The sequence below is a fragment of the Penaeus chinensis genome, chromosome 23, assembly GCF_019202785.1.
Source record: "Penaeus chinensis breed Huanghai No. 1 chromosome 23, ASM1920278v2, whole genome shotgun sequence".
Taxonomy (NCBI): Eukaryota; Metazoa; Arthropoda; class Malacostraca; order Decapoda; family Penaeidae; genus Penaeus; species Penaeus chinensis.
Genome location: NC_061841.1, coordinates 6660506 through 6673005, shown reverse-complemented (window position 1 = coordinate 6673005; position 12500 = coordinate 6660506). Strand labels below are relative to the sequence as shown.

Below are 12500 nucleotides of genomic sequence, written 5' to 3'. Positions count from 1 at the left end.
TGTGGTGCGCATCACCAACAGGGATGTGATTGCCCAGGTAGCATATGCCAGGATTGAGGGAGATGTGATTGTTGCTGCTGCTTACGCTCATGAACTCCCTCGCTACGGCATCAAGGTTGGGCTGACCAACTACGCATCGTGCTACTGCACTGGACTCCTCCTTGCCAGGAGGGTAAGTGTTTTGTGTGTTGGTGTACATGCACTTAGTCAAGGGATGTACAGCTGGTCAAAAACTTTGGCACTTTTAGGGTGTGGTGACAGCCAGATTGAGAACCAACCAATTGGGATTTTTAAAACTTGCCTTGGGATATTAGCTCGGTAATTGTTTCCATGGATATTTTCTCCCTGCTGCTGTTTTGGGAATTCCTGCCAGAATCTTGAGGATAGGATTGTATGAAAGAAATTACGGTAATGAAAAATACAAAAGATGAAGGAATAAATAAAGTAGAAAGTCAATACTAAGCCACATTACTTATTATGTTAACAAATATGTGCCTACAGAGCTAAATACAGTGAGGTCTACTCAGTACTCTGACAAAGACCATCAAATGTGTATAATCTTTCACAGGAGAACTTGATTTGTGGAAGAAGTTATAGCTGCTGCTGCTCCTCAAAAGTTGCTTAGTATCATGTTAGTTTTGTGGTATTGATCATTTGTAATTAGCATGTGGTATATTAATAACTAACTTGTTACTATTCTCCCATAGATTCTGAAGAAATTCAACTTGGACACAGTCTATGAAGGACAAACTGAAGTCGATGGTGAAATGTACTCTGTAGAACATGTTGACGATGGACCAGGTGCCTTCCGTGCTCATCTCGACACTGGTTTGGCTCACACCACCACTGGTGCCAGGATCTTTGGTGTCATGAAGGGTGCCGTTGATGGTGGCATTGAGATCCCCCACAGGTAAGGGCTTCCATGAGAAATCTCCAATGTTTAGTATGTGTAATGCATAACTTCAAGTGCACTGAGGGGACTGTCCTGAATAAAGCCTACCTTACTCCACTCTGTTGATCATAGAAAAATAATGGTTTTAGATAACTATTTTTAGACTTGGGGCAAGACCATACAGAGGTTACATTTTTTCCCTGAATTACATAAGAAATATTCTTTAGTTTGATGAACTCTATTGGACGGTTGCTCCATGCGCTGATTTTTTAACTTCCATTAACTTACTGTAAACATGACCTTCAGATTTGAATACATTCCAAAGTTAGTTATCTGTTATTTCATTGCTGAATCTGGGTGCTGGGTGGTTTTCATTTTTGAGAAAGTTGATATGTATGTAAACACACATAAGATTAACCATTTTAATTGTCCTCGGTTGATAGGAATAAACCCATTTTTATGTAAAGAAGAAATATTAGTTACCCCAGATGAAATGGTTCTCTTTAAAATCTGTAAAAAAAAGTCTGTTGGTCATGGTAAACCAATACAATTTTGGCATTCATTGATTTGAGCACATTATCTTTGCTAAAAAGTGAACAGAATGATCAGATGCCTGTGTGGGGTTATTTTCCATATTTATGGTACCTACAACCAATGGTAGTGTCCTCAGGTTGCATTTTTTACTAGAAACGCAAAGATTGAATGCATTAGCTGTATTGACTCCTTACTAAGCAAATGCATAAATTACAAATGGATTTTATTTGAGCGGTATCATTTTGCACTATTGTGTAGTCCCAGTGGCTGAACGATTGCCAGAAATCACCAGTCTGACACCGAGAGATTTCAAATGTCATCACTGAGGGATCAGTACCTAAAGGACTTGTTTACTACCTTCATTGCTAATTGTAAGAAATTGTACCCCTGTTTGGGTCACAGAAAGTCTGTCACAAACTGGCAGGTTTATCCCCGCAAGTTTTTTCATTGTGAATGAGGTGTATGTAGAGTCCACTAATGTATCTGGTACTTTTTGGCACATTGTTCTTCAGCCACAGTTACAGTATTACCTCCCATCCCCTCGCTCACCTAGTAAGTCCATCTCTGGCTTGCTAGTCATGTTTTTTTTCTCTCTCTCCTCTCTCTCTCTCTCTCTCTCTCTCTCTCTCTCTCTTCTCTCTCTCTCTCTCTTCTCTCTCTTTCCTCTCTCTTCTCTCTCCTCTTCTCTCTCTTTCTTCTTTCTCTCTCTCTCTCTCTCTCTCTCTCTCTCTCTTCTCTCTCTCTCTCTCTTCTCCCCCCAAACCCATGCTTCACTGCCATCATGTGGCTTAAAATATGGACATTAGTGAACACTGATGAGCGTGTGGCTTGTAGGCTGGGCACAAACGAACACTTGTATGTGGTGACAGAACTCCATGCCTCCCCTTTGAAAGGTGTTATGAGACACATACACACCGTATCACATGTCAGTTACCCTTTAGTTTATCAAATTTATTAGTTATAGTTACTTTCAAGTATGTGTAAACCTATATTTATTTTATAATAAATATTTATTTAACAAAGTCATAGGCAATCTGTTTACATTGCCATTTCAATGGGTAGCTGGAAAAGCTTTAACCGGTTTCTGCTGGGGATGGCATATACAAACATGTCAATACCACCACTTTTGAGTTTAGTTTCTTATCTTTACATATAGATAGGACTATGAGTATGTAATCACCTTTGATTTGATTACTGGTACTATCTTCTTTTTACCATTTTTCTTGATTTTCAGAAATGCTTTCTTGTATTGCTATTAGTGTTTAAAACATACTGATTGTGGTTAATCTTAATGGTCTGTATGTACTAAGTCAAAGTCAAAGTAAAATGAAGATGTTCTTGTAAAGGACAAGTAATTTCACTTGTAGGTGCAAGAAATTTGCACTCATTTTGAAAGAAAGTGTGGAAAGTGGCACTTGCAATGCAAGTTCACTTGTGCTCCCAAATATCAGCTTGAATTTGCTGTGCCTACCAAGATAAAGAACATGTTTGCTTTGGGGTGCTAGGCTTGCAGAGGTCTAATTGACTCCTTGATCACTATGTTCACAAATTTCACAAAACTATACTACAGTGAACACTACATTTTCTTAGCAGCATTGGGTTAACTTTCCACACATCTGCCTCCTTTGTATTTGTGTTACGACTATGAAATGTATAATAGTTGGAAGGTTTGCAGTTCTTGGGAGTTAATCGCATTAAATTCATGTTACTCGCATTTATCTGTAGTATGTTCAGGAAGTGGGCAGTGAGGATTGGATGAAGTAGGAAACCAGTATTCTACATTTGGTAAAACTGATATTGTTAATTTAAAATAGTCATTATAAGTGTAAAAATCAACATCTATCTTCATTTTACTGGACTGTATTGCCTGTAGTTAGTTTAAAGTGAACTTTGTTTGCTTTCAAAGGAAACACTAAATCACTTTGCTGGATGCTATTAAATCTGGTGGCAAAAATAGTTGATTTTTTGGTGGCTGAGCACATGTGGAGCTATATGTGCAACAATATTAACTGAAACATACTGTGGACAGCACATAGGCCTTGGACAAATGGGTTAATGGTACAGACAAAATAAATAGTGGTGAATACCCATATTATGTATAGATTTTTTTACTGTTTACTTTGTAATGGAATATTCCCAATATATAAAATGTTTAAAATAGAAGTGTGTACATTAAATCAAACACAATGCATAAACCTTGCAATAGTATATATTGGCAGTGCATCCTTTTCACGGTATTATGCACCTACATATCAGAACATTGACATTATGCAAATGTATGTTGAGCGGAGCACTGAAATGTTTACCATGAGCATTAATACTATATATTTATCCTGTTTTTGCTTCCATAGTGAGAAGAGATTCCCAGGATATGACAAGGAGAGCAAGGAATTCAATGCCTCAGTCCTCCGCGACCACATCATGGGAACTCACATTGCCAGGTACATGAAGGACCTTATGGAAGAGGATGAGGATGCCTACAAGAGGCAGTTCTCTCGCTACGTCAAGTTGGGCATCACTTCTGATGAGGTAAAGGGGAATTGTTTGCTTTATATACATGTATGTGTGTGTGTGTGTGTGTGTATAGTGTACACTCATTTCTTTTTGTCCCCCCTCCCCCAGCATTATTACACATGTCTTAATGCATTTTTTACTTCCACAGGTTGAAGAGCTGTACAAGAAGGCCCATGCCAACATCCGTGCCGATCCCTCTTCTCTGCCCAAGAAGACGAAAGAGGCAAGTGTTGTTAATTTTCTTCATGATTGATTTATTCTTATCCTGTACTCCACTGCAGCATGTGAAAAATTGAGGGAGATCTTTATACCTTTTGTTCTTTTTCAGGTTACCAAGAAGAGGTGGAACGCCAAGAGGTTGACCTACAAGCAACGCAAGGCTTCTGTTGCTGAGAAGAAGGCTGCCTGGTTGGCCAAGATCGAAAGGGGAGAAGCCTCTCTCGATCAGCTTAAACATAAACATTAAATGCCCTCTTTGCTGGTTGAATGTATGGTTTTATTAACCTTAAAACTAATTATGTATTTTCAATGAAATGGTTAACAGGAACTTAGTTTCTTTTTAACCTTTTGTCTTCAGTATTTTTCTACAGTTTGTGAGGATGATCATGTATCATACTTAATTTTTCACTCTCCTACATAATTCCAATTTCATTAAAGAATCAAACAGGTGTTCAGTCTGCTTCCATCTGGAATTAACTAGCAGAACTTCACTGAAGGTACAACTGACATTTATAATTTGAAATGGCATATTGAACATGTAAACCATGTTTATGTGATGTAATCATAATTTCTCTTGCTCTTGAATACTTCATTTTCTGGTGGTGGTAACACAAATGATACATGATAAATGGTTATGCTATGGGACAGTGCCAGGTGATTTTGAACAATCGGCAACGACACCGTAGGGATATTGCTTGGCTATTAGGGCAAATCAGCAAAAGCATACTCCTTGCTAAATAGGGCACCAATAATGTTCAACTCTTCCCTTTGGTTCTGCTTTTGATTCACTGTGTAGGTCTTTTCTTTTTCTTTTCTCATGTACTTTTTTTTTTTTTTTTTTTATGGACGAATGTTTGGCTTTACTCGGTATATATTAGACTTTAAAATACTATGATACACTCTGGTGCTGATTGTAATTGGTCTGAATTGGACAGGGAAACTAAGTTTGAGATGGTAAAGAAATAATACTTGTTTATTTACAGACTACATATGAATGACAAGATATGCGATTAAATAATAATGTTGAATGTAAAATGAGTAATTTACAATTAGATGAATTCATGTTAATATTAATGATTGTAATATATTACAAAGTTCTTGTAATCTAGCATTTGATATTTGAGCTTTACCTTAAGTAATTACAACACTGGTATCTCCAACAATGTATATAAAATCTATATAAGATGCATTGCTGTAGGTTAACAAATGTGGAAAACAATGGATTACCTGACCACACTATTTTAACCTTAAGTAAATATTTCTAACAAATGTAAATGAAAGTTGCACATATGATACTAAAAACTTTTCCTCTAGTATTATCAGCATTGCTCAATTCCATTCCATCAGAACAGATGCCCTGTAAACTCCCTTCCTGCACTTATATCTCCATCACACTTTGATCCACCTCCTACTTAATGCAGTTTACCTTTTTCAACCATACCCCTTCCCTCCTAACATTTCTGCTGAAACTGCTCTTTGATCTCATTGCCCCCTATTTTGATAATCCCTATCTTCTCCCATTTACTTGCCCTCTCTGCCCTCGCCCCTCTTTATCCCTTTAGTACCATGCTATTCTAAACTGCTGTACTAATTTTACTCGACTAACCCCAGATCCTCTTCCACAAGGCCCTGTCCTACTACCCCTACCTATACAACTCTGTTTAGCCCAGCCAAATGGGATCGGTAATTTTTAATCCCTCTGCAGCCCCCCAGATCGTTTCCTCCTTGTCAGTTATGATAATCCCAAGCTAAAGCATCATCAACCATGACTGACTTCACTGGCAAACCCATTCCTGCCCAGCCTCATACCTCTCTTAATAATTGTACCGGAAACGTCTTCAAGTTTTGGTGTCTAAGCAACCCTGGCAAACCCTACCACTCCACAGCCCTATGTCCATGTGCCCAACCTGGTCGTGATCAGTCAAATGTCACACGTGGGTGACTGCAGGGGTTTGTGTTCCATAAGTATTTTATAGGGACTGCCTGTATTTGTTCCTCCATCCTTTCCACTTATCCCCCCCACCCCTTTCTTTCCCAATTGTTTCTTTGCCATTCTAAATCCAGACACCCCAATCTCTACCACTCTCCACCCTCGCCCCTCTTTGTCCCTTTCTATGTGATACTATCCTGAACTGCTGTACGACTTTTGACGTGAAGCACATTTAATCAACTAATCCCCCTCTTTGCCCTTTTCACTACACCTTTCTATAGTGCTTTATGACCTTTGATGTCTAGCCCACTTATTTTGCTTTGTAATAATTGACAATTAAACAACCCCCTCCTCTTTTATCCTTTACTTTACCGCTTCCTCCTGGTTATACATACGACTCATTTCTGTCATAATCTTTCTCCTGAGACTATTCTTTAAACCTCCCCCCCCCCCTCTCCCTTCCTTCCTTCTGCTAATCCTTACCCTGTGAGCATCCTTACAGAATCTCACACTTCTTCCTTTGACAACTTATTCTTCCTCAGATGCATAGATATCCTCCATAACTAATTGCCCTTCACTTACACCCTCCAATTCCCGCCTACGCCACCACACTATCCTTCTAGTGCTTTACGACCTTTAGCATCTAACCCATTGTCATAATTTTTATCCTTTTCGTCACAATACTTTCCTATAGTGCTATATGATCTTTGATGTCTAGCGCATTTATTAAATTGAACTATTAACCATTGTCAGCTAGGATACACAGTATTATATTTATTATTCAAGAGAAAGATTCCTGATGGTAGGCGAATGGAGCTCCTTGTGTTACGGACCGAAGACACCGTCGCTTTACCTCTTGGCACAGTTTTTTAGGGTCCGCAGGCAAACACGCCGACTTTGGTTCTGTTGGAAGTTAAAAGTAAGAACATCACCAGGAGCATATTGCATGATACCGAATGGACGTGATCATTACTCAATATTCATGACTGTTCCGAAACAAAACTGAAGGTGAGCTTGGATATCTTACTTCTTATAAGCTTGGCTGTATTGATGAAACAGGTTCTTCCACTGAGGTCGCCCCTGTTTTATTCTTGGGATCAGGGTGGGATGGTGATTGCCAAATAATTTCTGAAAGTAACAAACCATTAATAATGAGTATAATAGTATACTAAGGAGTAATACGTCAATTCTCCAATACTTCACAGCTACACAGAAACAGCAATACGCTTAGGAAAGTTTTTATTCTGAAACAAGTGCTGTCATAACGCTAGGAACAATTGAAATTCCGTTCTAGCTATGGGGAGATGCCAAACTTCTCAAATCGAGATACTCAACCAACCACTCTCTACTCTTTTCATTACCATACTACCTTCTAATACTGTTCAACCTCTAACTTTACCTAAATTAACTCATACCTAACCCTTTTCGTCAAAGTGCTATTTGACCTTGATATCTAGCACATTCATCTGTTTTGGCCATTAACCATCATAATCACCTGCATTTGTCCATGAAGAAAGAATGAACGTCGTGTGACAAACTTAATGCAGCCACTCAACACTTAATGTGTTAGTGATGTTAAAACCTATACTACGATTTTGAGAAAACTGTATGAAATGTTACTTTTAAAAAGATAGAGGGCTGGGTCTGTGTTCTGAAATTTAATTAATGTAATGCTATGTCAAACGCTGAAAAGATAGTTTAGCAAATACTAAAAGTTATTTATCCAATAAAAATCATAGATAACTAAAAAAAAAAAAAAAAAAACAGTAAAATTTAAACTTATACGTGACATCACAGATCATGCCCCTTCAAATCCTCACTTCACAAGAACATGATCCACTCTAACCTGCAGCTCCTCGTGGGAAATCGGTGTGGTAACGTGGAGGCAAAACTCAAGTCGGTCTTCAGTACAGTCCTGCCAGCACTGATGCAACAGACTCGAAAGCAGATGAGCCATGGTCAAGATGAGCCGAGCATCTCTCATGACCCAGATCATGTGCACTCTCTTCGGCCATGAGGCTGGGTGATGTCTGTGAAACGAAAAGAAACTTCCGGTTTATTGAATGAGGCTAAAAGATTTTCATTTTATCAATGTGTCTGATATAATTTCATGACAGTAATCATTTTTTTTAGCTTGATGTTAGAATATTATGAGAGATATAATGGTTAAAGGTATATGACCTTATTGAATGACTTATGGCGCTAGGCGCCATAGGTCATATAGCGCTATGGTAAAGGATTGTGGCAATGAGTTAATGCTTAGAACAAAGGTCGGACAGCACTATAGGATACTAAGGTAGTGAAAAGGGTAAAGAGGGGGGCAGATGGGGTTAGGAAGTGATTAGTAAATGGGCGATTAGATCAAATGGAGGGTAACTATGCGGTTTAGGAAGGAGAACAAGTTTTCAAAGTATTCCGTAAGGATGTTTGGGATGGTGTGGGACTGGAAGAGGAATAATTGTGAAGTAACGGACGGGTTATAAGGGTAGAAATGGGTGTCAGAGAAGTAGGAGACGAACCCGAGGAAAGAGACAAGGACTAAGGGAAGGTGGTGAAGTATCAGGAAGAACACGGTTGCGTGAGCATCCAGGAAGGAACAAGAGTGATAAATGGTCTGGGGACCAAGAGAAGGGGGAGAATGGTTTCTGAGGGTTGATGGGATGTATTCTGAGGGTTGAACAATGACCCGGGTGAATGATTCAGAATGAATCAAGTTGTCAGCAAGCATAGATTAGTGAGTATAAGTATCAGTGGTCGGAGCCGTGATTAAAGGAGAGGCAGGGGTCGGGAAACCAGAGAAGTTCATTTCAGACAGGCTAGTTGATATTTGACAAAATCTTCATTATTGGCCATTGGTGAGCCTGAAATGAGTGGGGAAATGGTTAATGGTTAAAAGCAAAATAAATGTGCTAGACATCTAAGGTCTTATAGCACTATAGTTAATGTTAGTAAAGGATGGTTGGGTTAGTGATTAGTTGTTAAAGCTGGGTTAAGGAATTGGTGAGTGAATGGATTAGGGTCGGATGAGGTAATGTAAAGGGGTTAGATCAAATGAAGGATATATATGTGTTTGAGGAAGGAAAACAGGTTGTCAAAGCAGAAAGTGTGAGATTCTGTAAGGATGTCTGATAAGTTGGGATGTCTATGTAGGGAGGACGTGGGCATGACAATAGAATATGTGGGACTGAAAGAGGAACATTCGGAAACCGCGAATGTTCCAATGAAAGATAGTTATACTTTCGTTGATTTACTGGCAAAGATTGCAGTGCGTGTTGGAGAATTTGAAGGGGAAGGTGCTAGAGGGTGGGATAAAGAATGAGGTTGGGGAGGTGGTGTTGTATCAGGAGGGGTGTCGGGAGGTAGAGGGTCTGGGGAAGAGGGTACTTGTGACATGAGGGTTTCACGTGTGTATCCAGGAGGGAGTGGAAGGGATAGAGGGGATAGTGGGAGGGTTAATATAGGTGGGGCTGGAGTCAGGGGGAATGGGTTTTGTTGGGATGGGGTAGGAGGATTGGGTGTAGGGAGAATATGAGTAGGAGGAGGATGGATATCGGGAGTCAGTTTGAGTGTGGAGGGAGTGGGAGTTGTAGAATTTGAAGGTGGATGAGTATTAGTTTGGGACTCGATTATGTAGTTCTGGATATCTTCAAGAGTTTCTGTAGTGAAGTTGGTTGGGGAGTTTTGTGAGATAAAGGTTTTCTTGTGAGGAGGGGAAGAGAAGTCTGGTGTCTGAAAAATAGGGGCAAAGGAAGGTGGAGGTGATCGTGAGGTAGGGGAAGAGGGGGTGGAACGTTTATTCTGTCTGCTGCGGGTAGTGCGGAGAGGGAGAGGGGAAGGTGTTGGGGCTGTAGTAGAGATTGGGGTGTCTGGATTTAGGATGACAAGAATTTGATTGGGTAGAGATTGGAGTGTCTGGGTTTAGGATGGCAAAATAATTTGACTGGGGAAGGTAGGAGGTAGAAGAGGGGAAGTTAGATGGAGGGGGGTTGGGTTTAGGATAGGGCGTAGGAGCTTGGGAGGTAGGGGGATTGGCAGAGTGAGCGACATTACTGGAGTAGGGAGTAAGAGAAAAGCCTCGTCGACGTGCTTCCTGTCTGGCTTCACGTAGAGTGAGTCCAAGTCTGAATCTGAGAGTTGCTACCTCAGACTCAAATTTGTAGGTGGGGCAGCCTCTATAAAATACATTATGGGGGCCGCCACAGTTTGCACATGTGCGTGATTGTGCAAAGCAGTTTGATCGAGTATGGCCAGGTTGGGCACATAGCGGGCATCTGGCTGTGAAATGAGTGTTAGGCTGGGTGTCCTAAACGCCAACAATTTTGGCACTGACGAGGAGGAGGTTGGTATGGTCGGACAGGTAGGGATTCCCCACCTATGTAAACATTAAAGGGAAGGTCATGTTTACGGAAAGTAATTTTGGCAATGTTGATGGATTTCTTACGATTTCCTCTGGGAGGAATGGAGTAGCATAGTACATATGTTGCATCATAGTCTGTGAGACAAGCGAGTAAGTCCTCTCCACAATCTGACCATTCTTTGTCATAGATTGGGCAATCTGTTGGGGAGATAGAGACAGTTCCGGTGCAAGTATTGAGGGTTGGATGAGGTTCTGTAGGGACGGGATTACCACATAGATCAGTTAGTTTTGTTAATGCTATAGCTTCGTTTTCAGTTGTTACTGTGACGAGACGGGAGTGGTCGGGTCGGCTACGGAAAGAGACTTTGCCTACTTGTTTTTGGAGGAGGAGGTTGGAAGAGGAGGGTGTTTTGAGAGTAGGGAGCTGTGGGAGAGATCACGAAAAATCGGTCCCATTTGGCTGGGCTAAATAGAGTATTTAGGATTCTTGTAGAGGTGGGGGTAGTAGAAGTGCGGGGACGTGTGGAGGAGGGAGTAGTGTTGATGGGAGTAGTGTTGAGGGGAGTAGTGTTATGGGGAGGTGGGCAATGAGGTTGTAAGGTAGTAATAAGGGGAGATGGGGTGGTTGATGAAGAAGGTTGTGGGAGTAAAGGTGTTGAAGTTGAGCATGTTGGGAGAGTAGAAATGTCTCCTGGGGGTTGGTTGTTGATTAGGGTTGATACTGTACTAGTATGCATTGATGATGGGGGAGTTGTTGCAGTGTTTGGAGCCGTGGTCAAAGGAGAGCTGGGATTGGGGCTATTTGATAAAGGGGAAAGCCTCATTGCCCCTAAGAGTGGGGTTACGTCTTCATTATTGGCCATGATAAGCCTGGAGTATGTTGGGGAAAAAAATAGTCCACCCCTCAGGGTCCCCTTGAGGGGTAAGGGCCAGGTATGGCAGGGGAATACCGTGCCCATGGTTCCCTCAGGCCGTTCAGGACTGACATAAAGTCAGCCTTTCATCCTTTCAGCACGGCTCTCACACCTTAGGAGGTGGATAGTAGAAGGGATTGATGAAGAAACTGAAACGAAAAGTATGAGTGGGAAAAAAGACTATGCAAAATTAGTTGAGTCGACGGCTGAGTCCCAAGGTTGAGGAGTTCCCCATCATTAGGTCTCAGTCTTCGTCTCCTAAGCCCCCCCACGACAACAACGGGCAAAGGATTGGGGGGGAAATGAGTGGGGAAAAGAAACGGTCTACCCCTTAGGATCCCCATAAGGAGTAAGGGCTTGTCATTAACCAAGGGAATACCGTGCCCCTGGCCAGCCTTTCATCCTGTCAGCACGGCTCTTACAACTTAGGAAGTGGACAGAAGAATGGGTTGGAGAAGAGAAGGGGAATGAATGGGGTCCCAACATTGAGCCTAAGCTCCCGTCTCCTTGCCCTCCCCCTCCCACGATAACAACGGGCATGGAATTGGGGGTGGGAAAACATATAAAAATATACGCAATCACCTAATCACCTATGGATAAATGCTTACAGTATATGGGTAAGTGTAGCAGCCAAGGGTGTGATGCCGACTCCTCCAGCGATACCAACTACCACCGGATATCGAATCATATCTTCACTTGGAGAACTAAAGGGACCATCCACATATAGCCTGTGGTTGTCACAGAAAGTTTCATATAAATTATATAGGTATTTATGATTCATTCACATACAAGAAAATTTTTTCTCTTTTTAAATATGAATAACAAGTGTAATGCATTGATTATAAATAGCACATGATTCCAGTAATATACAACTCCAACAGTAACTGAAACCAAGAATCTGGTATAACAAAAAAACTTGTGTCTAGGTTTAATTTCTTTAGTAAAATGACGGACTTACCTTACACAGGTGTCTGGAGGCATGTGGACAGTGTGGTGCTCTATGGTCTGATGTGAATCCTCGTTTCCATTTTGTATTTTCTGTACTTGTTTATGCAAGTGAATTGGCGTTTTTATATTAGAATTCAAAAATATACTTTCTAACTCATTATTATCGATACGATTACCAACATTACTCTGCGA

At 40.9% G+C, this 12500-nt stretch overlaps 2 protein-coding genes across 4 annotated transcripts in view; one reads left to right on the top strand and one right to left on the bottom strand.

Moving 5' to 3' along the window:
* Positions 1-4427, top strand: part of LOC125037356 (60S ribosomal protein L5-A-like) — a 6202-nt gene extending 1775 nt beyond the window's left edge. Inside the window, exons 3-7 of the mRNA XM_047630462.1 lie at positions 1-172; positions 708-910; positions 3778-3955; positions 4089-4163; positions 4269-4427. The exon at positions 1-172 is cut by the window's left edge and continues 3 nt beyond it. Coding sequence (XP_047486418.1) covers positions 1-172; positions 708-910; positions 3778-3955; positions 4089-4163; positions 4269-4406 — 766 coding nt within the window. The 3' untranslated portion in view covers positions 4407-4427. The remainder of the gene's footprint in view (positions 173-707; positions 911-3777; positions 3956-4088; positions 4164-4268) is intronic.
* Positions 4428-4571: 144 nt separating this feature from the next.
* The window catches only part of LOC125037355 (NADPH oxidase 4-like), a 52240-nt gene continuing 44311 nt past the window's right edge, over positions 4572-12500 (bottom strand). For all 3 annotated transcript variants that reach the window (XM_047630459.1, XM_047630460.1, XM_047630461.1), the window contains 5 exons: positions 12319-12500; positions 11969-12088; positions 7936-8119; positions 7117-7217; positions 4572-6992 (listed from right to left, as the gene is read on the bottom strand). The exon at positions 12319-12500 is cut by the window's right edge and continues 492 nt beyond it. In XM_047630459.1, coding sequence (XP_047486415.1) covers positions 6959-6992; positions 7117-7217; positions 7936-8119; positions 11969-12088; positions 12319-12500 — 621 coding nt within the window. In that variant the 3' untranslated portion in view covers positions 4572-6958. The remainder of the gene's footprint in view (positions 6993-7116; positions 7218-7935; positions 8120-11968; positions 12089-12318) is intronic.